Source organism: Copadichromis virginalis, linkage group LG3, assembly GCF_057382275.1.
Source record: "Copadichromis virginalis isolate Kocher_CV1m ecotype Utaka linkage group LG3, C_Virginalis_male_GT1.1, whole genome shotgun sequence".
Taxonomy (NCBI): domain Eukaryota; kingdom Metazoa; phylum Chordata; class Actinopteri; order Cichliformes; family Cichlidae; genus Copadichromis; species Copadichromis virginalis.
In genome coordinates, this window is record NC_140620.1 from 12,836,155 (window position 1) to 12,861,015 (window position 24,861).

Consider the following 24,861-nt stretch of genomic DNA (forward strand, 5'->3'; position numbering starts at 1 on the left):
TTTCCACCTCCATGAAAATCTGTATTTGATCTGAACTTTTGGGGTTGTGGATCTTTGATTTATCTGTACTGCATATTCTTTCTAAAGGCTTGGGGATTAGTACTAAATTTCTTCTTTGCTGCTCTTTGATGTTATATTGAACTGTTTTAGTCATCCTGCTCATCAAAACCAGCTGCACCAGCTGATGGAAACTGATGGAAGAGCAGCATGCGAGGTGCTCCGCTGCCTCAGCTTTCACCGCTGTGCTATGAGTTACTAACTTACTATGAAAGCACAGTCAGGGGACAGCAGCTCTCACCATCTCTGATTATAAAACAGGCATGTTCATCAGGTGCAGGCTCAGCAGCTGGTTATGTATGTATGATTTTAACACTAAATGTTTTGAACAGCAGTTTACATTTTGCCACATGAGAGAAAAAGTTCGGAAAATACATCATTTTCTTTCAACTGTTACTCTAAGCTTTCTTTGAGTTGTTTAGTTACATTCTGAGGATTTAAGATCCTATCTATTGGCTTGCATACCTTTTCTTATTTTTTCTGACCACTTATCCAACTAGGCTTGCAGTTTGGCTTTTGTTTTGCAATAGGAGAGAGGCAGGGATCACTTTGGGCATGCTGTCAGTCTGGTAATAAAGTATGATGTCCAGATGTCATTGCTAAAGACAATTTTCAGGATGTCACTGCAGGTTATAGCATTGCTGTTACTGTTCAGAGTATTAGAGTGTTCTAATTTCCCTTGAGGTATTAAAAAAAACCTACAAGGTATAAAGAGATTCACACTTTGTCACAGTCGATACACACTCTTATTAGCTTTGTGCTGTGAAATGTCACGATGTCAGATCAGTGGAAATCGGTGGAGGAAGGAGTTGCTGTGGTTTTACATACACAACATGCAAAAATACAAAAACAGACAAAACATGCAGTCCTGACATACAGTCACCTCAAGCTGCATTATATATATTACATATATATTATATATATTATATATATTTATAATCTCCTGTTGGAGAGCCGTGAGCTTCTCCATGATGTTATCAAACTTACGCTCCGTGATGTTGTCATTCTTGTGCTCAAAGAGCAGATTCTGAGAACTTACCAAGATTACGTGAAGTACCCTCAGAAGGTCTGCTAGATGATGTTAATGCAGCACTACGGACAATACCTACAACCACGATTACCGACACTAACAAGCTGATCTATGATATGGCAGCAGTGATCAGTGAGATGCTTGGCTACAAGTTGAACAAGTACCCTCCATGGAGAAGGAGGCTAGAGGGCAAGATCAAAGTGGCACAGAGGGAGGTTAGCCAACTAACGGAGTTGCAGAAAGGTGCGACAAAGAAGGTGCATAAGAAATACAGCAAGCTGTCCATACCTGAGGCCTTGGAAACTGCCAAGCAAAGACTCACAGCCTTGGCCAGCCACTTGAGGAGGTACACCAGAGAGATAGAAGGCAGGAGAATAAACCAGCTGTTCTCCACAGAACCAGCAAAGGTGTTCTCTCAGTGGCAAGGGAACAATAATAATAAGAGAACAGCACCACCAAGGCCGGAGACGGAGCAATACTGGAAGAGCATATGGGAGAAGGATGCAACCCATAACGGCAATGCTCAGTGGCTAGTGGATCTGAGGGCAGACCACAGCGACCTCCCTGAACAGGGTCCAGTAACCATCACAGTGGCAGATATCGAAGAAAGGGTCTCCAGTATGAAGAGTTGGACAGCACCAGGGCCAGCACCAAGAAGGGACCGGTCCCCTCCAACTACCGACCAATAACCTGCCTCAGTACCACATGGAAGCTCCTGTCAGGCATCATATCGGCTAAGATGAACAGGCACATGGGTCAATACATGAGCGGGACACAGAAAGGAATTGGAAAAAATACCAGAGGCGCAAAACACCAGCTACTGGTAGACAGAACAGTCAGCCGAGACTGCAAGACCAGACTGACCAACCTGTGCACGGCCTGGATTGATTACAAGAAGGCCTATGACTCAATGCCCCACAGCTGGATACTGGAATGCCTAGAATTGTACAAGATCAATGGGACCCTAAGAGCCTTCATCAGGAACTCAATGGGGATGTGGCGTACAACACTAGAGGCCAACTCCAAGCCCATAGCACAAGTCACCATCAAGTGCGGGATCTACCAAGGAGATGCTCTGTCCCCACTGCTGTTCTGCATAGGCCTGAACCCCCTCAGTGAGATCATTAACAAGACTGGCTACGGATACCGACTACGGAACGGAGCAGTTGTCAGCCACCTCCTGTACATGGATGACATCAAGCTGTATGCCAAGAGTGAACGAGACATCGATTCACTGATCCACACTACCAGGCTATACAGCAATGACATTGGAATGTTGTTCGGACTGGAGAAGTGTAGTCAGATGGTAACAAAGAGAGGGAAGGTAGTCAGAACTGAGGGGATTGAACTACCAGAAGGCAAAATTGCAGACATAGGGGACAGTTACAAGTACCTGGGGATCCAGCAGGCGAATGGGAACCATGAAGACGCTGCTAGAAAGGCTGCAACCACCAAGTACCTGCAGAGGGTCAGGCAAGTCCTGAGGAGTCAGCTGAATGGTAAGAACAAGATCCGGGTCATCAACACCTACGCCCTGCCCGTGATCAGGTACCCTGCTGGGGTAATAGGCTGGCCAAAGGAGGAGATAGAAGCCACTGACATAAAGACAAGAAAGCTCCTTACCATGCATGGAGGGTTTCACCCTAAGTCCAGCACCCTGAGGCTGTACGCTAAGCGGAAGGAAGGGGGCCGGGGACTGGTGAGTGTCAGCACCACAGTCCAGGATGAGACAACAAACATCCAAGAATACATTGGGAAGATGGCCCCAACTGACCGAGTGCTCAGTGAATACCTCAGGCAGCAGAAACCCAAGAAAGAGGAGGGAGACGAGGAACCATCATGGAAGGACAGGCCCCTGCACGGTTTGTACCACCAGGAGGTGGCTGATATCCAGAAATCCTACCAGTGGCTGGACAAAGCTGGACTGAAAAACAGCACAGAGGCACTAATCATGGCAGCACAAGAACAAGCTCTGAGTACAAAATCCATAGAGGCTGGGGTCTATCACACCAGGCAAGACCCCAGGTGCAGGCTGTGTAAAGATGCCCCAGAGACAATCCAGCACATAACAGCAGGGTGCAAGATGCTAGCAGGCAAGGCATACATGGAACGCCATAACCAGGTGGCTGGCATAGTGTACAGGAACATCTGTGCCGAGTATAACCTGGAAGTCCCGAGGTCAAAATGGGAGATGCCCCCAAGGGTGGTGGAGAATGACCGAGCTAAGATCCTGTGGGACTTCCAGATACAGACGGACAAAATGGTGGTGGCTAACCAACCGGACATAGTGGTGGTAGACAAACAGAAGAAGACGGCCGTAGTGATCGATGTAGCGGTTCCCAATGACAGCAACATCAGGAAGAAGAAACACGGGAAGCTGGAGAAATACCAAGGGCTCAGAGAAGAGCTCGAGAGGATGTGGAGGGTGAAGGTAACGGTGGTCCCCGTGGTAATCGGAGCACTAGGTGCGGTGACTCCCAAGCTAGGCGAGTGGCTCCAGCAGATCCCGGGAACAACATCGGAGATCTCTGTCCAGAAGAGCGCAGTCCTGGGAACAGCTAAGATACTGCGCAGGACCCTCAAGCTCCCAGGCCTCTGGTAGAGGACCCGAGCTTGAAGGATAAACCGCCCGCAGGGGCGTGCTGGGTGTTTATATATAGATGTAACAGAGTTAGAAAATAGCTTAATGAATTTCCTCAAAATTGATGTGCTTTGTGAATAGTTGGAGCCACCTGGTGGACAGACACAACAACTGCAACTGTTAAGGTTCCAAATTGCTGCACAGCGCATGCCTCAGCAAAGGAAAAAAACTCACAAGCTGGTGGTAGGTGCTAGTGAGCGATACTGTTGTCAATTTTGTATGTGTATTAATGAAAACATTCTTATAGTGGTAATTGTTAACATGCATTTTGATTGTAAGCAGTACTAGCATGTTACCTGAAAGTTACAGGCATTTTGATGCATGGGTAGTAACTTTATTCACGAGTAGCATTTTTAGTTAGCATGCTAAGCTAATACTCGTTAGCTAGTCGGGTGCTTTTTGACTTGCACTCAGCTCTAATGCTTCTCTATGAGATTGTAATTGTTCTAATTCTTTTTAACAGAACTGAATGTTGCAGTTGCTTTGCACATTGTTAATGAAGACTGTGTGCTGTTTTCTTTGTACCAGGTATAAGTATAAGTATAAGTATAAGTTTTAATTGATGCTGTTGTATAGGAAAAAAAACATGATGAACAATGATGATTGTTTTATAATAGAAAAGCTGTTTTTATATGTTATTGTTGTTGTTGGTTAGGAAAAAGGAGAAAAATAAATAAATAATATTGCTACTATATGATCACAAGTTTGGTTTCAGCTAGAACTTTTAAAAGAAAGACTTTGTTGATATTGTGTTGTATAAATATATCTTAGTCATTTGTTAAATGTTATGTTTGGAAAGAAAAAGGAAAAAAACTCCCAAGCTGGTGAACTGAATGTTGCAGTTGCTTTGCACATTGTTAATGAAGACTGTGTGCTGTTTTCTTTGTACCAGTGGCCAGAATGAAGAGGGAGCCCAGAGTAAGAGCAAGTCCAGCGTTGCAGTGCCGTCCTTTCTACATGGACATATCACACCACTTGCACAATAGACTCACAGAACAGCAACAGTTACATTGGTGCCGTGACTCTGTGATTTGAGATCAACTTGATGCAGATCTCCAACCCAGGTTGCAGTGTATTGTGCTTAAAGATTCAACCTTTGCCCATCTTGGACTGTGAATTACGTTGAGGTACTGGACTGTTTGTTGTTTGATTTGATGGGACTCTCTCCGGACTGCTTGTGCTGACACCTGCAACTCTGAATATTTGTTATTGTCTACGTTTTGTTTTGTTTTTTCTTGCTTTTCCTTTTTTTTCTGTTTATATGCTAATATGGCAAGCAAATTCCAGCTGAGTGATATATGTGAAAATGTTTGCTCCTCTGTTGGGCGGGGTAGAGGTGCAGCACGTGCTCATTTACTGTCACATGGGTCAGTTGGGAGGGATGAGGGAGCTTCACCTGTGTTGCCTGGGAGGGTTGGAGCCTTTGGGTCGGATTTAGATCCAGATGAGTCTCCCGTGGGGCAATTTTTGCGGGGCGAAGCACGTCACTCCACTCCCAGTGATGGGAATGACACATTAAACCAGTTTAGTGACATGATCGTTCAACTTGGTTCACAGATAGGTGAATCTATTGCGGCCAGACTTATGTCTAGTGGAGCTGTTGGTGATGTCGACCGAAATAATGCTCACTCACATAACCAGACTTCCCATTCGGGTGGTGATACGAATACACCTAGTGAAAACACTCAATTTAGTGTTATTGTAAAATCCGACAGGGAGCCTGTCATTTTCAGGGGTGATGGTACAGACAAGTACACAGTGACTGAATGGGTTGAGTTGATGTAATCATACATCAGGAAGCAGAGTCTTGATGTGTCGTTGCAGACAGAGGAGGTGATGGGGAGGCTAATGGGGAAGGCCAGGGATGTAGTTAAGATAGGCTTGAGAAGTGATCCTGCGCTTATTACTTCCTGTGCCCCTGATGTCATATTCAACATGCTGATAAGGTACTTCAGCAGCACTTCCTCTTGCCTACCCCTGCAGGACTTCTACTCAACTCTGCCTTCTCACAGGGAGAATCCTGTTGATTACTGGATACGCCTCAACAAGGCTGCTGATATGGCTGAGGAAGGGTTGAAGCGTCAAGGCAGGCGAATGGAGGACATTGGTGGTGAGATCGCTAAAATGTTTGTGAAACACTGCCCAGATCCTGAGCTCGCATCTGTGTTTAAGTACAAGCAGATACATGAGTGGACGTGCAAGGAGATTCAGGAGAGGATAGATGAGTATCGGCGCGAAAGGGTGTCTTCTGTGAGAGTGCGCGTGGTTGAGGCCCATGCAGCAGCGCTAATTCGTGATGACACGCGTGTTGAGCTCTTGAATAATGATGACAGGAAGTCTTCTGGTGTTGACGCGCTTCCTACCTCACCCCCGTCTCCTGGGGTAGGACCCTCTGTCTCACCCTCTCCTCTCTTGTCCCAGACGCAGCAGATGTTTCTTGCTCCAAGCTGTCCCACTGTTCCTCCTCTATTGTCACAGGATGGGGAACGGAATCCGACGACCTCAACTCAGAATAGATGCCAGACTATTCCCCTGCATTACCAGAAGCAGTCTGCCCTCCCTGCTCCTGAGCAGCAGTTCCCCCACAGTCAGCAGCCCAGCAACAATGCTGTGCTTGGTGAGATGATGTCGATGCTCAGGGAGCTGTTGAATAAAGTGAAGGCTGGGGATGGACATTCCCCCTCACGGCAGGGTGGCAGACGAGTACAGAATCGGGCCCCTTTGTTCAATGGCAGGAGCTGTCAGGTCTGTAATAAGGACCACACTACACAGTCCCATTGCCGCTTTGCCCGACTCTGTTTCACATGCTTTCAGCCCGGTCACACACGTCGCTCGTGTGCCAATGGGGCCTCTATGGGTGACAATGCCCAGGGAAACTAGACGACCTATGCTTTGAGGGAGGCTGTACGGGTCATGAAGGACACTCCCACACACATGATGCTGCAGAGCTGTATGACAATGTAAAGGACTTGGACAAGTCTGAGAGAGTTATTTTTCAGGACACACAGAGAATCAGCAGCAGTGACAGCCTGTTCTACACTCCTGTTACAATCGGAGGCAAGTCATCCCTTGGTGTTATGTTGGATAGTGGTTCAATGGCCTGTTCTTTGAGTGAAGTAGCACTGCAGAGGCTTGCTGCTGCTGGTGCTATTGATTTGAGCAATGAGGGGGCACCCACTGTTGTTTTTGTTGGCTGTGGTGGTGTACGAGTGAAGCCTAAATCAGTGGTGGAGCTTGACATGGAAGTGTATGGGTGTCATATCTTGGTTCCAACCTTTGTTGTTGAGAATCAACAAGATGACTTAATAGTTGGCTCGAATGTCATCGGACATTTAATCCGTCAGTTCAAGAAAGATGCAAGCTACTGGGAGGCAGTTACGATGTCGCGTTCAGGGCATCAGGAACTTGAACAGTTCCTCTCTCTGCTTGCTGGCCTGGAACGCTGGTCTGGTACTGAGATACCAGACAAAGTGGGCACAGTCAGGTGCAACAGGGCTGTCACCCTGCCAGGTAACAGTGAGTTTCTTGTATGGGGGAAACTTCCTAAAGATGTTAAGATCTCTCCCGGCTCTACTGTAGTTACTGAGCCAACCACCTCTCGCTCTGCACCCAGGGGCATCATGGTCGCTAGAGTGGTGACTCCTCTCTGGGGAGACAGGTGGGTCCCACTCAAGCTCCTTAACGTCACAGACAACCCTGTTATTCTGCGGAGGAATGCCAAGCTTGCTGATGTCTACACCTGCCTTGCATTGGAGGATATGGAGGTTCCAGAGCTCAGTCAACAGTCTACTCGTACAGAGCCCACTGGGACATCTGTACCCACAGTGGATGTTGGTACTGTACAGGAGAGGCTGAATCGTGTTGGCCTGGGTGACCTGGACCTGAAATCCTGTGATGTATCATCGGATTGGCAAGAAAAGTTGGCTGACCTTGTGGTCAATTATCAAGATGTCTTTTCTCGCCATCAACTGGACTGTGGTGAGGCTAAGGGCTTTGTACACAGGATTCGACTGACAGATGACAGGCCATTTCATCTCCCCTACAGGCGTGTGCCTCCTGCCGAATACCACAAGGTATATATATATATATATATAAATATAATATTTATTTATATATTTATTTATATACATCAAGCCATTTCTCTTCTTCTTTTTTCTTTTACTTAGTCGAGTGTTGACTCCAGTCAGACCAGTGTTCCAGTCCAGGTTTTCTCTATGTTTCTATAGGCGGTGCAGACTGTTTTATAAATGAGGGAGGATGAGCGGAGATCTCTCAAGGTTGCAGGAAGTAAACCTCTTTGCCAGTTTAGCTGAGATGATCTATTTATCTTCAGAATTTATCCTATGACTCCTCAGCTCACATCTGGTTAATGGACGTGTTTAATGTTGGAGGAACAAATCAATGAATGGGTGGGTATGTGGATTTTCATAAGCATCGGTCACACACTCACATACTATTGTTTTCAAAAGATAACAAATGCATATGTCTTGTTTTGTGTTAAAGTGTAAGGCCAAAGATATTACATAGTAAATCTAAAAATAATTTTAATCAGCAGTTCGAAAAGCTCTTCACTTAAACAGCAGCCAATCAGAAAAAGCTGCAAACCACAGGAAGGCTGAGAACTCTGGCCTCCTTCATGACGCTCCGAGGTCTTAGATTTTCAAACCACTTCCTGAGCTCACACTAAATGTCGTTACAGCTCGTATGATGATAAAGAGCGTGAGAATTTAGTGGAGTGATACCACAAAGTAGCCTAAATATGATCCACAGAAAAAATCAGTACATGTCAACACTAAAATACACCAGCTCATGTTATTAGATACATGCAGTGTGATTTCTGGTCATTTCTGTGTTGGGCTGCTTCAGCCACTGTATTTATTTTAGCTGATATTTTTCAGAAGAGGTTTAATTTTGTTTTGCTTTGTTTATTTATGTGAATAAAACCCTGGCTGAGATAATACAGCACAGATGCCGCATGAATCATCATTTAAAAAAACTAAATGTTAGTAAGTGTCACCAGGTTCCTGCAGCTCTGTGATCATCTTTCCTGTTCATAAATAACAACAGATATTAAAACACAAGGTACCACAGAGACACACACTTTGTAACACTATATACACTTTATTATTAGCTCTGTGATGAGAAATCTTGCTGTAGCAGGAGCAGGAAGTAGCTGCTGTGGTTATACGTGCACATCATACAAACATATAAATAGATACTGTAATGTACTACTGTTGCCCTGTCTATGTAACTGATAAAGTGAAGTTAAAGAGTTTTATACAGATATTAACTGTCCCATGAGGACAAAAAATGATTTTTGATTTTGTGTTACATCAGCAGGATATGAGAACACCCTAAAGACTGAATAGAAAAAAGCTGACACATGAACACTGATGTTGTTTGTGTGGGAGTGGGTTTGTGCTGAGATCAGCCTTCTATTGATCTCTGAGCTCAGTACAAACTCCTGTGGTTCATGAGGACTTGGGATCCATGACACTGGTTTCACTGAACTAAAATGTCAAACTTTTCCTTAAAGCTCATTGATTTAACTTGTTGCTATAACAATGTCCACTTGCTCTCTTGCTCCTGCTCTTGCTATTCTTGGTTGCTTGTTAGATGTTGGTCCCCACTGATACAATCCTCTGGCTCATCTGATCCCAAAAAGACTTACAGAGGAAAAAGTAAACAATAGGGTCCAGACAGATGTTGAAAACTGACACCATGGTGGCCACCTCCTCCAAGTAGAACAATAGCCGACCCGCAGAGCAACTGGTCCACAGAAAAGTGACAGGAAGACGAACCAGATTATAGGGCACAAAACAAACACAGAAGATGGTGACCAGCACCAACATGTTCCTGCGAGACTTCACCAGCTTCTCAGCATTGGAGGAGGCCAGCTGCCTCTGCTGTGCCTGCAACACCCTGCGGGAGATGCCGTGGTAGAAGAAGACCAGGGATATGAAGACCAAGAGGAAGATGATGGCACAGATGGTGTGGAGGATTTTGAAGAATAGGCTGATTGATGCACTGAAAAGGGGCCAACATCGGCTTGGGGTAAAAGTCAGGGGTTTCTGGGTGATGAAAAAGAGGATGCTATAAGTAACTGATGGAGCCAGGAGACAAACCCAAGTGACCATGGAGATGATGTGCGCAGTTCGCACTGACTGCAGGACATGAGTTCCTGAAGGATGGACGATTTTAAGATACCTGAAGAGAGAAGACAAAGGAGACAGTAGATAACTTCACGCAGCAGTCACAGTGGTACCACATTCGCAAAGGTCATTATCAAGTTAAAATGATATGTCTACACTGTTTCTGGGTGTCATGGCGCAGTGAGTGGACGTGTTTGGTGGCTGCTCCTTACAATCAGGAATAGAAAACACTGAAAAGTCGTTAACAGACAACTCAACTGAGTAAGGCGAACGTAGTTGGTGAGGAATAAGGCAAAAGGAGGCCAAAATGCCAAGGGGACAGGACAAAGCCGCAAAAACAAATACTAACAATGCAACAGGACAAGCTTTCACGAGCCCCAACAGTATAATTAGCGACTCGGCTGGAGAGCTATTAAAATCTATCGAGTCATCGAAATCAGAAATGAAACAAGATAACGAAAGGCTGAGAGAAGACAACACGCTACAGCAGGAACTGGGCGGCAAACTCGATAAGATAAAGGAGGACATAAAAACTCTGTCGGAGAGAGTGGGGGAAGCTGAGGACAGAGTGGGAAATATAAAATGATATGTCTACACCTTGATCAGCAATGCAGGGGTTTTAGCCATTAACACTGTCATGAACTGTAGTGGGAAATATGTAAAGGTTCCTCACCTGTTGGCAGCGATATAACACATGAATATGATGCTGGCATACATGTTCATGTAGAAGGCAGAAGCGCCAAAACTGCAGTAGACCTTTTGAATGATGAATGACTTGCTACCATAGTGGGCGATGCGCAGTGGCAGAGAGAGGCAGAGCAGGAAGTCAGCAGCTGTCAGGTTCTTCAGGTAGACCATCAAACTGTTTGACTCCTGCTGCTGAGCTTGACCAATGTAAAACTTTAGGATGAAGCCATTGAGGAGTAAACCTACCTGAAGAGACAGAGAGAGGGTGAGGAGATGAGAACCTTGGTACATACAGTGCTTTGAGAAACTTAAAGCAATTTCTAACACAGCACTGAAGATTGGAAACTTACCAGAAACACCAGACTGTAGACCAGTACAAAGAAAGTGTTGAGTGATGGGACAACTGGATCACAGGTCTGGTTGAAAGATGAAGTCCCATTTGTTGAGTCAGCCATGCTTCTTCAGCTGAAAAACAAATCCACTTTATTCTCTCTTTGAATGGCTTTACCATCATAGTCTAATTTTATTGTTAAACAAAACAAAGTCAAACTATCCATCCATCCAACTTTATCCGCTTTATCCGGCCGGGTCGCGGGGGGAGCACCCTAAGCAGAGAAGCCCAGATCTCCCTCTCCCCAGCCACCTCCTCCAGCTTATCCAGGGGAACACCAAGGCTTTTCCAGGCCAGCCGAGAGATATAATCTCTCCAGCGTGTCCCTGGTCTGCTCCAGGGCCTCCTCCCGGTGGGACATGTCCGGAACACCTCACCCAGGAGGCGCCCAGGAGGCATCCTTGTCAGATGCCCGAACCACCTCAGCTGACTCCTTTCGATGTGGAGGAGCAGCGGCTCTACTCTGAGAACTTCTCACCCTATCTCTAAGGGAGAGGCCGGCCACCCTTCGGAGGAAGCTCATTTCTGCCGCTTGTATCCGCGATCTCGTTCTTTCGGTCACTACCCACAGCTCGTGGCCATAGGTGAGGGTAGGGATGTAGATCGACCGGTAAATTGAGGGCTTCGCTTTTACACTCAGCTCCCTCTTCACCATGACGGATGAGTGCAGCGTTCGCATCACTGCAGCCGCAGCACCAACCCGTCTGTCGATCTCCAGCTCCCTTCTCCCATCACTCGCGAACAAGACCCCGAGATACTTGAACTCCTCCACTTGGGGCAGGAACTCATCCCTGACCCGGAGTGGGCACTCCACCCTTTTCCGGCTAAGAACCATGGCCTCAGATTTGGAGTTTCTGACCTCATTCCCGCTGCTTCACACTCGGCTGCAAAGCATTCCAGTGCGAGCTGGAGGCCCTCACCCGATGAAGCCAACAGAATCACATCATCTGCAAAAAGCAGAGATGAGATTCTGAGTCCACCTAAGTGAAAGCCCACCGCCACATGGCTGCACCTAGAATCAGAATCAGAATCAGAATACTTTATTGATCCCTGGGGGAAATTATTTAAACAGTCCATGCGTGTAGGAGATATGCCGCGGTCCCGTTCCTTGATAAAAGTAACAGTTCCACGGCCACCAGAAGAACAAAAACTCTCTCAATCCACATGATTGAGTAAGAGATAGAAAACGGAGTAAAATACAAGTCAGAAAAAAAAAGAATACGTAAGAAAAAAAAGCTAAACTAAGAGAAAAGCAGGAGCGACTGTAACAGGCTGGTTGGCGCATGCGCACTGAACTCCTGTCCATAAAAATTATGAACAGAACCGGTAACAAAGGGCAGCCCTGGCGGAGCCCATCATCCACCGGGAACGAGTCCGACTTATGCAAACCAAGCTCTTGCAACGGTTGTATAGGGATTGAATGGCCCATAGCAATGGGCCAGACACCACATTCTCCCGCAACACCTCCCACAGGACACCTCGAAGGACACGGTCGGACTGCCAGTCCACAGGTACTGCCCCTGATCTCCACGCAACATTGCAGAGGCGTGTCAACCAGGACAACCCTACAACGTCCAGGGCCTTCAGGAACTCGGAGCTCTGCCACCAAGGAGTTGTTTAACTGCCTCAGTGACCTCGCCCTGGAAATTGGCGGGTCTTTCCCCTCATCCCCAGACTCTGCTTCCTCCTCGGAAGACGTGTCAGTGGGATTAAGGAGGTCCTCGAAGTATTCCTTCCACCGCCTGACAATTTTCTCAGTCGACGTCAGCAGCACTATACACAGTGCAGGTAGAGCACGGCTATCCCCTCCTGAGACGCCTGATGATTTGCCAGAATCTCTTCGAGGCAGTCCGAAAGTCTTTTTCCATGGCCTCTCCGAACTCCTCCCACATCCGAGTTTTTGCTTCAGCCACTGCCCGAGCCGCATTCCGCTTGGCCTGTTAATACCTGTCGGCTGCCTCCGGAGTCCCACAGGCTAACCAAGCCCGATAGGACTCCTTCTTCAGCCTGGTTGCTCCCTTCACCTCTGGTGTCCACCATTTGGTTCGGGGATTACCACCCCTCTCCCTCGGAATGCTGTTGAAGCTCTGCCGGAGGTGTGCGTTGAAGATCTCGCGGACTGGGGCCTCTGCTAGATGTTCCCAGCACACCCTCACTACGTGTTTAGGTGCACCGGGTCCGTCCAGCGTCCTCCCACGCCACCTGATCCAACTCACCACCAGGTGGTGATCAGTTGACAGCTCAGCCCCTCTCTTTACCCGAGTGTCCAGAACATATGGTCGCAGGTCTGGTGATACGATTATAAAATCGATCATTGACCTGCGGCCTAGGAGAGTCCTGGTGCCACGTGCCACTTATGGACACTCTTATGTTCGAACAAGGTGTTCGTTATGGCCAAACTGTGATTTGCAAAGAAGTCCAATAACAAAACACCGCTCGGGTTCAGATCAGGGAGGCCGTTCAATCACGCCCCTCCAGGTCTCGCTGTCGTTACCCACGCGGGAGGATGGGCCCATGTCTCCTCTTCGGGCTGTCCTAAGGCCCGGCCATCAGACGCTCGCCCTCGGGCACCCTCCCCGGGTCTGGCTCTAGGGCGGGGCCCCGGTAACCCTATCCCGGGCAGGGTAAACTGTTCCCTCGATGTTCTCTTCATAAGGGTCTTCTGAATCGCTCTTTGTCTGGTCCCTCACCCAGGACCAATTTGCCATGGGAGACCCTACCACGGGGCAAAAGCCCCCAGACAACATAGCCCCTGGGATCCCTGGGACACACAAACCCCTCCACCACGATAAGGTAGCGATTCATCGAGAGAAAGTTAAACTAATTTTAAATATTCTTTTGAACTCTACTGCATCTCTTTTTAAGACAGTAATTTTAATACATGGAGCTTTCTGGGGGAGTTTGCTGACAGTTTGACTAAATTCAGTTCACAACAGTTGTCTCAGGTTGCTTTCTATATGATGCACCCTACAGTCTTGCAGCATTAAAAGCAAAGTTGAGAGCTTAACATGCAAGTATAGAAATCATTAGTGATGTCATCTTTCATGTACAGTTTATATTTATGGAAGCAAAAATGAATCACTTCCTCTCACGAGTCTAATCGTAACAATCATTTCAACATGGACCAAGACAATTCTTTACTCTGAGCATTACAAGGTATCATGTATAACAACATATAACTGGTTATAATCTTGTCTGCATATGTCCAGGTCTACAACATGTTCTTCTTAACAAGAGCTTGTAACATGGGATTGCTGCACAGTCTGTGTGATGATATATAAAGAGTGTGTATACAGATGATAATTTCACATACGGAATCGGAGCAAGGAGGTGTTAAGTAGTCACATATGTTGGACAAAGTTTCATACTGGCATTTCATTTGTGTTTCACCCAGAAGTGTAAACAAAAGTTGTATCCAAATATTTTTGATCATCAGAAAGCATGCCAACAAGAGGAAAGTGAAACCAGTCGCTTTTTCTCATCTGTGATTTCCTCAGGAAATACCAAATATTAGTTTATTAGATCTTAGATTTTGCACATTGGCAGAGGCCACTTGTAATGCTGATGCAGCTGTGTAGAGTATTTCTATTCCGGGTGTCAGTAGTCACTAAAAGTGATCTTTTAAGCTAAGCATGAAATATGTAGAAGTTCAAACAATTTAAGGATGATCAACCAGCAAGACTCACCTCTGTTTCTGCAGTTTTCAGTGAGCAAGTAAAGCTGCTTGAGTAGTTATGCCCATCTGGTTTAACAGTATTGCTGCACATCAGGAAACACACAGTGATCACACCACTAACAGGCACTCTGACTTATTTCCTGCTTGTCTTCCCTGCTAAATAGGGCCAACATGTTTCTAATACAGGCATGCAATTTTCTGATCAGTTGTGATATATGCCATTTTTCTCAGATGACCTCATGATGAGAATGAGGACCCAAGCACACACAAAATGGTGTGAAGGTGTATGTTAAAAAAAAAGCTAGCCTTTATTATTGGCTTTACACAACACTACAAAGTAATGAGACATGAAACATGAAGGAAACACAGATGGAGATGAAGAACAGAGGTAAACACACATAACAAATATGCACAAAGGGAAAATGAGGAAATGGGAGGGAGACACAGCTGACACAAATCAGACACGAGCAGGAAGAAGCAAAACAATACACTGATGCAGGGCACAGGACTATCAAAGTAAAATAAGGACAAACATCAAACCAGGGACACTAGACACAACACAAGAAACACAAGAGATGCAGAGAGAACACCTAAACACTGGAAATAGTTAACAAATAACCAGGAAACAAGATCTAATTGTGACTATTAATAAAAACAAACATAACCACGGAGTCACTAGACTCCAGACCATAACAGTTTGATATTATCTTCTATTTTAACTGCATCAGTCAGCCATCTAAACCACCCACACCAGCCCATCTTCATCTTCATCTTGATCCTTATATCTGTCTTTTTTTACTAAAACACACATTTTGCAGGATGTTGCTGGCACAGCAGTGGCAGAGGCCCCTCTGGCTTTTGGGTGAGATTTAAAGTCAGTGCCATAGATGTCAGTCTTCATGAAGATCTATATGAGAGTTAAATCAATACATACACACGCCCACATAGACAGCATCAGTGTTACTGTTGCTATTTTGCTACTGTGGCCGATCAGCTCACAGTGTCACCCTGTATATTATCTCTTCCTCGTTCTGTTGCACTGGTGTTAGGTACTAACATGCAAGTTAGTACCTAACACCAGTGCAGTAATTAACCATTGCAGGTTGATTACTGGTGGTTCCTCTCTCTGCTATAATTGAACTGGTCTCCTGTGCTCATTGATTCATTCATTGGTCTTTCCTGGAGTTTGCTGCTCTCACTGGACAAGCAGTCGACCAATTTACTTGTCACCTTGCAGTGGCAATGCAGTAGTCTTCAGGGGTTACCTGAGTTTAATTACTGATTGACTACACCCAGTGACTTTCAGATAAAGGTGTCTGAGATGCACCAAAACGAGGCCAGCAGCAGCAACGTAGCTGGTCTGGAGGCCGACCGCGGGGCCAGCGGGTCCAGCGGGGCCAGCGGCTCAGAGTGCTTGGCAGGCACAGGATGTGCTGGACCATAGCCACCCTCAGAGCAGGAACAGGCAGAGGAGATGGTACAGGGGTGGCTTTAGAAAAAAAAAACACTTATACAGTTGCTCATCACTGCGCCCAGCATCCTGGAGCACTTCTGTTGTCTTTTGTACATGTTTTGGAGTTTGCATGTGCTTTGTCTGTAGGGGCCACCGTAAATATACTTTTATTTATTCACTCCACATAAAATGTAATAAATAAATCATATAATACAGAAACCAACCAGTCACAGTTCAACTTTTAACTATTTAAATTTTCAGTTTTTTCCTTTAAAACAAATTTAAAGTGAAACAACACAAAACACTACAAACCACAACACAATTAAATATAAATTAAAATATGAAAAACAAAAAGAACATGCATATTCTCTGTCATATGGGCCTGCATGAATAAACTTTCTGAATCCTTTATCATCGGCAACTGAAAATAGTTGTGGATGATTACTATACCTTTCTAATGTGACGTTGTTGTCCCTGCTCTCTTTCTCTCTCTTCCTGTGCTACTGCGAGTGTAACTACCGCCCCTCCCCCCTCTTCCCAGTGCAAAGCACAAGGCTCGCGTGCAGAGTGAAGCGGGAAAAAAGGGTGAGAGAGAGGGTGAGAGAAAGGGGGGGGGGGGGGAACCCACGGCTCGCGATAAGGAGTTGGATCGCGTCTTTCATGTCAAAGACCCGGCTCTAAGAGCCAATTCGTTCGCGACCGACACATCACTACTGACTAGCGGCTGTGAACAATGGTTGTGTGAGTAGGTGAAGAGCCTGAGAAGTTTTAATTGTCTGCTACACAAACAGTTGTTTTAAACCTCTTTTTTTTTTTTTTTTTTTTGCCTGTCCCGTTTGGCTCTTTTGCATCAGAATTATTGTCTAAAGTATGGAAGAAATATAGTATCATCAGAATTCAAGTATTTTTAGACATTGAATTTATGACACTGAATTTTTATCCTCCAAATTTCCCTGCAAAAATATTCACCTGCAAAAATTCACCTGCAAAAATTCACCTGCAAAAAATTCACCTGCAAAAATTCACCTGAAAAAAATTCACCTGCAAAAAATTCACCTGCAAAAAATTCACCTGCAAAAAATTCACCTGAAAAAAATTCACCTGCAAAAATTCACCTGAAAAAAATTCACCTGCAAAAATTCACCTGCAAAAATTCAACTGCAAAAGTGATGAACTTTAATGACCCAAGCCAGAGCAATCAGCACCAGATCGAGTCGAGTGGCTCTCAGCCAATTAAATTACGCTGTTTGATCACACGACACCGTTAGCCAGCAGTGTGTCTCCTAAAAGAGAGCTGTTTATAGGTGAGTGATTAAGTTTTTCTCCTAAATAGAGATCATTACAGAACGCCTAGTCCTACTTAAAATCCCATTTATTATTATTTTTTTTATCATCTACTCGAACTAAGGAAAACGTTTGACTAACTCAAAGACAATTTCCACGCCTCCCCTGCCTGACTGCAGAGGCAGTTTTGAATTTAGGAGTGCCAAGATGGCAGCGGCAAACCCTGGCGGCTCTCCGGTGAGTATATATATATTTTTTATCTTCAAGTTTGTCTTTTGAAACCTTAATTTTATTTAAATCCGTTGCTCACGTATAAAGTACACAGACGGGGTCTTTGCTCAACTCGTCTGAGGCGTGTCTCACTAAGCGCTACATGCTAGCATCCTGCTAACCGAGCTACCCTTTACATGCTGTGCTTTAGAAAATGGGATACTCGTTAAAAAAAATACTCCGCAGATATTGATAGATAGACGAACACTGCAAATATAATGTTGGAAACGAGAACGGCCTTTGGTGAAGGGGTAAAATACACCATGAATAGAGCCATAGAGTGAATGGCTGCCATGGTTGCAGAACAGCCTGATTTAATGACAAGAATGGGGAAGAGTGAGGTGAAGTGAACCACAGCCACAAAACACGGTCAGACAAGGCGGCAAAAGGGCAGTGATCTGTCCGTCAGTATGAAGTTGGTGTGTGCTTTGGTGAACAAAAACTCCAGACTGGTAGCAGGAAGATGGGAGACTCGTGTTTCACTGGAATAGTGGTGAATTAAAACATCCTTTGTTGGGGACATTTCGGTGTAAATGCATCCATACAGGTGAGACAGAGGCAGACTAGACAGTGAAGAAAACAAGGCAAACATTAGAAATATAAAAACGGAAATATAGGATGAGACGGATTGGGGCTGCAGCTGCAGTAATGCGGACGCTGCACCGGTCCGTCGTGGTGAAGAGGGAGCTGAGTGTAAAAGCGAAGCTCTCAATTTACCGGTCGATCTACGTCCCTACCCTCACCTATGGCCACAAGCTGTGGGTAGTGACCGAAAGAACGAGATCGCGGATACAAGCGGCAGAAATGAGCTTCCTCCGAAGGGTGGCTGGCCTCTCCCTTAGAGATAGGGTGAGAAGGTCGGCCATCCGGGAGGGGCTCAGAGTAGAGCAGCTGCTGCTCCACATCGAAAGGAGCCAGCTGAGGTGGTTCGGGCATCTGACAAGGATGCCCCCTGGGCGCCTCCTGGGTGAGGTGTTCCAGGCATGTCCCACCGGGAGGAGGCCCCGGGGCAGACCCAGGACACGCTGGAGAGATTATATCTCTCGGCTGGCCTGGGAACGCCTTGGTATTCCCCCGGATAAACTGGAGGAGGTGGCTGGGGAGAGGGAGGTCTGGGCCTCTTTGCTTAGGCTGCTGCCCCCGCGACCCGGCCTCGGATAAAGCGGATGAAGATGGATGGATGGAAATATAGGATTAATATAACATACAATTAGGGAAAATGTAAGGAACACAATGTAAATGATATTGTAAAGTCATTAAAACGGCATACTCTGATTAAAAGAAACACATAATTGGGTAGGATAATAACAATAATAATGTTAAAAAACATGTACAAGATGGGTATGTATACTTGTAGCCAGAATACTATAAAGTTGTAGCATGTCAGACCATCTTGATTGAATGTAACTTCGCTCCACACAAGTTTTATGGTAGACATATTCATATTGGTATCTAATAAATGATTAATTCTTAGATTTTATCGAACGTTAATTTATAAATTGTTTCTGTCTTTATGTGTTTGTTTCAGATTATGCAAGATGAAATTATTCAGTCAGCAAGACACTTGCTGCAGTTGCTGACATCATCCAACTGAACTGCTGCTGTGATGAATCAGAATACAAGGTTTACTTTAGCAAGACTTATGAGTTAATGCTACATTTAACTAAATTGTTATATATTTTGTGTCCAATATTGTCTCCATATGATTTTGTTTTTTGCAACATCTTGCAGAGAACAGAGTCAAGGTACCAGCTTGGTCAACCCTAAAAGACCATCTGTTCAATGACCAGGTGAAAAAGTCATAAACTAAACACTCTGCATGAGCATGGAATTTAGGATGCAACTTTATATCTTACCTGCTCTACACTCAGGGCTTGAATTACAACAACAGTCAATCACATAAAAAAATATACTTTTGGTAGTTCTGTGTCTCTGTCTCTCTCCTCCAAACCCAGATGGCTGCTGGTACTGAACCGGGTTCTGGTTCTGCTGGAGGTTTCTTCTTGTTAAAGGGGAGTTTTTCCTCTGCACTGTCACTTCATGCTGCTCAGTGTGAGGGATTGTTGAGGTTGAGTCCATATGTCCTGCGAACAACTGCTGGGCAATGACACCATGCAATCTTCTGGGATTCCTTGGATAGAAAACCTGTGAACTGCACTTGTCCTTGGTCTTCACAGCTCACCTTTTTACTGTTTATTGAATCAAAATGCTCCAGTGACATGGATTCTACACTGTAACTGATGTGATGTTCTATAAAGTGGTTTTAATAAAAAAAAGGCAAAAATTAGTTTGTTTCTTTATTCAATTTTTGAACAGTGATACTCATTCAGTAAATGCAAATTATTTACATGGCAGTGCACTATAGGCATAAATCTAGACCCCTAGATAAAACATGATGGCATTATAGCAGTGACAACTCCTCCACAGTAGCAGGTGGGATTTTTCTTTTTTGAGGACGGCTCCTTTTACCTGTCACTACAGATGGTCTGTTTATGTTTTGATCAAGAGCCTTTTTTGGGCAGCTGAAGAGGAGAAGTCTATCTTATGGCCAACCTCTGACTGTATCTTCTGACTGTATCTTGGTCACATTACCCAGCAAAACCCAGTATGCAGGTTCACCTGTAACAGTCCTTGTGCCACAGATCAACACTGTTGCTTCTACATTAAACAGAAGAGCAGTGACGTGGGTGCAGGTCTCCGTGACTCCGGCCTTACAGCTGGAGTGGGCGGCTTCAACCTTCCCTGTGATGCTCACAGTGACCCATGGCTGCAATGCTGGTTCATTCAGTCTTTGAGAGTGCAGTACCTGAAACACACACACAAAGTTCTTGTCTTTAAATGAACTATGAGCCAAGGCTGACATAAATGTTTTATCTACTTAATCATTAATGTAACAGTGTTTAGAAAGTTAGCACATACATGTAATTTTTCATTTCTTTATGTGTCCATCTATAGAACGCTGCATGTTATATTCTAAATCTGTCTGCTCTCTGTCAGAAACCTGCCTGCAGAAAATGAACCTAAAGGATGTAATCACTTTCAAGATGGAGAAAGCATAAAGTGACAATTATGAATCACTTAATATGATAAGGAGATTCTGCAGGTCATTAATCAATGTATAAAATTAAAATAAAATGCATTTTTAGTGACACAAGATACAAATATGGAAGCAAGATGTATAATCGCTCAGTTTGGGGAAATTGTGGGTAGCCTGCAAGGGCCTCAACTTCTCCATACCCACAATGTGCAACAAATGGGCACAGCTGATCTTCAACAGTGGAACATCGGCCAGTTACTTCCAACTTTAACGCAGCTTGTAGTCTTGGAGAGCAGCACACCAAAACTGCATGCACAACTTCTGCTAACAGTGGAAACGGATTAAGAAATCCATGCAAACAGATTCATAAACCGAAAGAATATTATTTTACAGGATTAATGATCATATCAGCCGCTGGCTGATCACAAACCCTGAGGGTGTATACGAGAAGCAGAAGAAGCAGAGGGAATATCCCGTTTAAGTTTAGATAGTATTTGTAAAGATATTGACCATATCCTTTTCTGAAAGTGTGGATATAATGGATGGGGTAAGGTACTGACATGCTACAACTTTATAGTTGTTAAATTCTGGCTACAAGTATACATACCCATCTTCTAAATGTTTTTTTTTAGTTTTTTTTAATTATTATTATTGTTATTATTATTATTATCCTACCCAATTATGTGTTTCTTTTAATCAGAGTATGCTGTTTTAATGACTTTACAATATCATTTACATTGTGTTCCTTACATTTTCCCTAATTGTATGTTATATTAATCCTATATTTCCATCCATCCATCTTCATCCGCTTTATCCGAGGCCGGGTCGCGGGGGCAGCAGCCTAAGCAAAGAGGCCCAGACCTCCCTCTCCCCAGCCACCTCCTCCAGCTTATCCGGGGGAATACCAAGGCGTTCCCAGGCCAGCCGAGAGATATAATCTCTCCAGCGTGTCCTGGGTCTGCCCCGGGGCCTCCTCCCGGTGGGACATGCCTGGAACACCTCACCCAGGAGGCGCCCAGGGGGCATCCTTGTCAGATGCCCGAACCACCTCAGCTGGCTCCTTTCGATGTGGAGCAGCAGCTGCTCTACTCTGAGCCCCTCCCGGATGGCCGACCTTCTCACCCTATCTCTTCGCTTTTACACTCAGGTCCCTCTTCACCACGACGGACCGGTGCAGCGTCCGCATTACTGCAGCTGCAGCCCCAATCCGTCTGTCGATCTCCGGCTCCCTTCTCCCATCACTCGCGAACAAGACCCCGAGATACTTGAACTCCTCCACTTGGGGCAGGAACTCATCCCCGACTCATCCTATATTTCCGTTTTTATATTTCTAATGTTTGCCTTGTTTTCTTCACTGTCTAGTCTGCCTCTGTCTCACCTGTATGGATGCATTTACACCGAAATGTCCCCAACAAAGGATGTTTTAATTCACCACTATTCCAGTGAAACACGAGTCTCCCATCTTCCTGCTACCAGTCTGGAGTTTTTGTTCACCAAAGCACACACCAACTTCATACTGACGGACAGATCACTGCCCTTTTGCCGCCTCTTCTGACCGTGTTTTGTGGCTGTGGTTCACTTCACCTCACTCTTCCCCATTCTTGTCATTAAATCAGGCTGTTCTGCAACCATGGCAGCCATTCACTCTATGGCTCTATTCATGGTGTATTTTACCCCTTCACCAAAGGCCGTTCTCGTTTCCAACATTATATTTGCAGTGTTCGTCTATCTATCAATATCTGCGGAGTATTTTTTTTAGCGAGTATCCTATTTTCTAAAGCACAGCATGTAAAGGGTAGCTTGGTTAGCAGGATGCTAGCATGTAGCGCTTAGTGAGACACGCCTCAGACGAGTTGAGCAAAGACTCCGTCTGTGTACTTTATACGTGAGCAACGGATTTAAATAAAATTAAGGTTTCAAAAGACAAACTTGAAGATAAAAAAATATATATACTCACCGGAGAGCCGCCAGGGTTTGCCGCTGCCATCTTGGCGCTCCTAAATTCAAAACTGCCTCTGCAGTCAGGCAGGGGAGGCGTGGAAATTGTCTTTGAGTTAGTCAAACGTTTTCCTTAGTTCGAGTAGATGATAAAAAAAATAATAATAAATGGGATTTTAAGTAGGACTAGGCGTTCTGTAATGATCTCTATTTAGGAGCAGGAAGTCAGCAGCTGTCAGGTTCTGCAGGTAGACCATCAAGCTTCTGGATGCCTGCTGCTGAGTTTGAGAAATGTAAAACTTTAGGATGAAGCCATTGAGGAGTAAACCCACCTGTAGAGACACAGAGAGGATGTAAACAAGAGGACTTTCAAACATGATCCAGGAACCAGTTTCAGGGCACAATCTGACGATTTGAAACATACCAGAAACAGCAGACTGTAGACCAGCATAAAGAAAGGGTTGACTGATGGGGCAACCAGATCACAGGTCTCATTGACAGATGAAGTCACATTTTTTGAGTCAGCCATGCTTTCAGCCATGCTGAAAAACAAATATAATTCACAGAGATACTTTACACATTAAGAGGAGCTGCCTTCATTCAGTTCAAAGTTAATGAATGTGTTTAAGGATGATTGCTGTACGTCCTCATTATCATGTCTGTATTAAAACTCATTGGAAAGCTTTCAGTTCTGTTATGACCCCCTCTGCTAAGGGCCAGAGGGAGAGTCCTTACACAGGAATCTAACAGAAACAGGGATTTTATTACCAATTTTACAACTGCAAACTGTCAGGGCTGCGCACAACAAGCCACTGGGCAACATTAAATACCCACACAAAGGAAATAAGACACAAGGGAACTCTAGATAGCTGAACGAGGCTCGAGGAAGGGAGGAAAAATAACTCAGTACAATAAACTCTACACAGCTAACCTCCCCGGAACAAACAAGCGGGGCTGGACAGTGCTCGGCTTTACACACACAGTTTAACTAGCAGGCATTCTCAGACCGCACTCTCCCAGACCCAGACTGCGCTCTCAGTCTAAAGACGCCACGCCAAATGACACATATAAAGCACAACGTTTCACATCGTTTCGAATCATCAAGTCTTATGTTCAATATTGAGTAAATATTTGTATTTTTCCAGAAAGTGTAAACAAAAATACCCAAATACATATTTTTATGATCAAAAAAGAGCGGGCGTTAAATGTTTCAGGCTTGAGAGGTGAGATCTGAATCTTGGCAGAAGTCAGTTGCAGTCCTGAGGCAGCTGTGTGAACTGCTTTTCTTTCCCATGACAGGATCCAGGTAACCAGCAGCAGGTAGGAAAGGGATAACTCAAAAACAAGCAGGAGGCTCACACTGGAGGACTGGAGTTTGACAGGCCTGTCTTACAGTAAGGTTAGCACACGTCTTCTCTTCGAGCTCTGCCTGCCACAGTGTGCGAGAATGTTAGATGAGGTGCTTGGGTTTATAAAAACAGCAGTTGTATGAATGTGTGATTGGCTGAATGAAGCTTGTAATAAAAAGCGCTTTGAGTGTTTGCTTAGAAAAGAAAAAAAAACAAGAAGTACCAGTTTATTTATCATAAGCACAAATTAAGCTTTTAATGTGAAAGAGACCACCCAGGAAGTGATTGGTGTGGTAACTTGTGTCAAAGACGAGCGCCTCAGCAGAGCTCGGAGTCTGTGACACATAGGTAGAGTGTTGTTAACAGCACATCACTGAGTACAGTGCAGACCCAAAGATAGAGCGCAGTTGTTCTTACAAGTGTTACAATAAAGTGTATTGTGAGGATATACTGATGTTTGCACACATAAAGACATTTTCAGGGAGAACATGAATTGGCCATTTACAGCTGCAAGCGTGGCAATATTTCACAGTTAGCTACAGTAACTACTGCTACCCCTGATATACGGTTCATATTTTGACTGTTTTTCTTCTCTTTAAGGGAAAGACGAAAACACTCACAGTAGTGATAAAGGATATTCGTGTGAACCAGAGAGGTGACAGATAGCTGAGCTGATTCAAATCATGCTGAAACCACAAGATGGATCAAATTGGCTTAAAACGATGAATATCATAAAAGTTACAGCCCCAGGGGAAACTGGACACCCACAAAGCTGTTAGTTCCTGTTACACAACTGCAGGATAAAAAAGAAGATGTTACAACTACAGGGGGACCATTTATCGACTTTTACTGTGAAACTGTGTCACAGGACTTTATTACAACTGTAATAAAGAGTA

General features: G+C 44.8%; 1 protein-coding gene and 1 long non-coding RNA gene across 2 annotated transcripts; one reads left to right on the forward strand and one right to left on the reverse strand.

The window, feature by feature from the left end:
- Nucleotides 1–9,038: 9,038 nt before the first annotated feature.
- On the reverse strand, nt 9,039–11,022 carry LOC146712865 (P2Y purinoceptor 14-like). The gene is made up of 3 exons (XM_085452659.1): nt 10,918–11,022; nt 10,554–10,813; nt 9,039–9,935 (listed from the first exon to the last, which is right to left on the reverse strand). The coding sequence occupies exons 1-3, from the start codon at nt 11,020–11,022 to the stop codon at nt 9,341–9,343; spliced, it is 960 nt and encodes a 319-aa protein (XP_085308785.1). The 3' UTR covers nt 9,039–9,340.
- A 6,459-nt stretch (nt 11,023–17,481) lies between these two features.
- LOC146712866 (uncharacterized) lies at nt 17,482–20,124 on the forward strand. Its single transcript, XR_014917324.1, has 3 exons — nt 17,482–17,608; nt 19,170–19,264; nt 19,373–20,124. It is a non-coding gene; the product is annotated as an uncharacterized LOC146712866 (long non-coding RNA).
- The last annotated feature ends 4,737 nt before the right edge of the window (nt 20,125–24,861 follow it).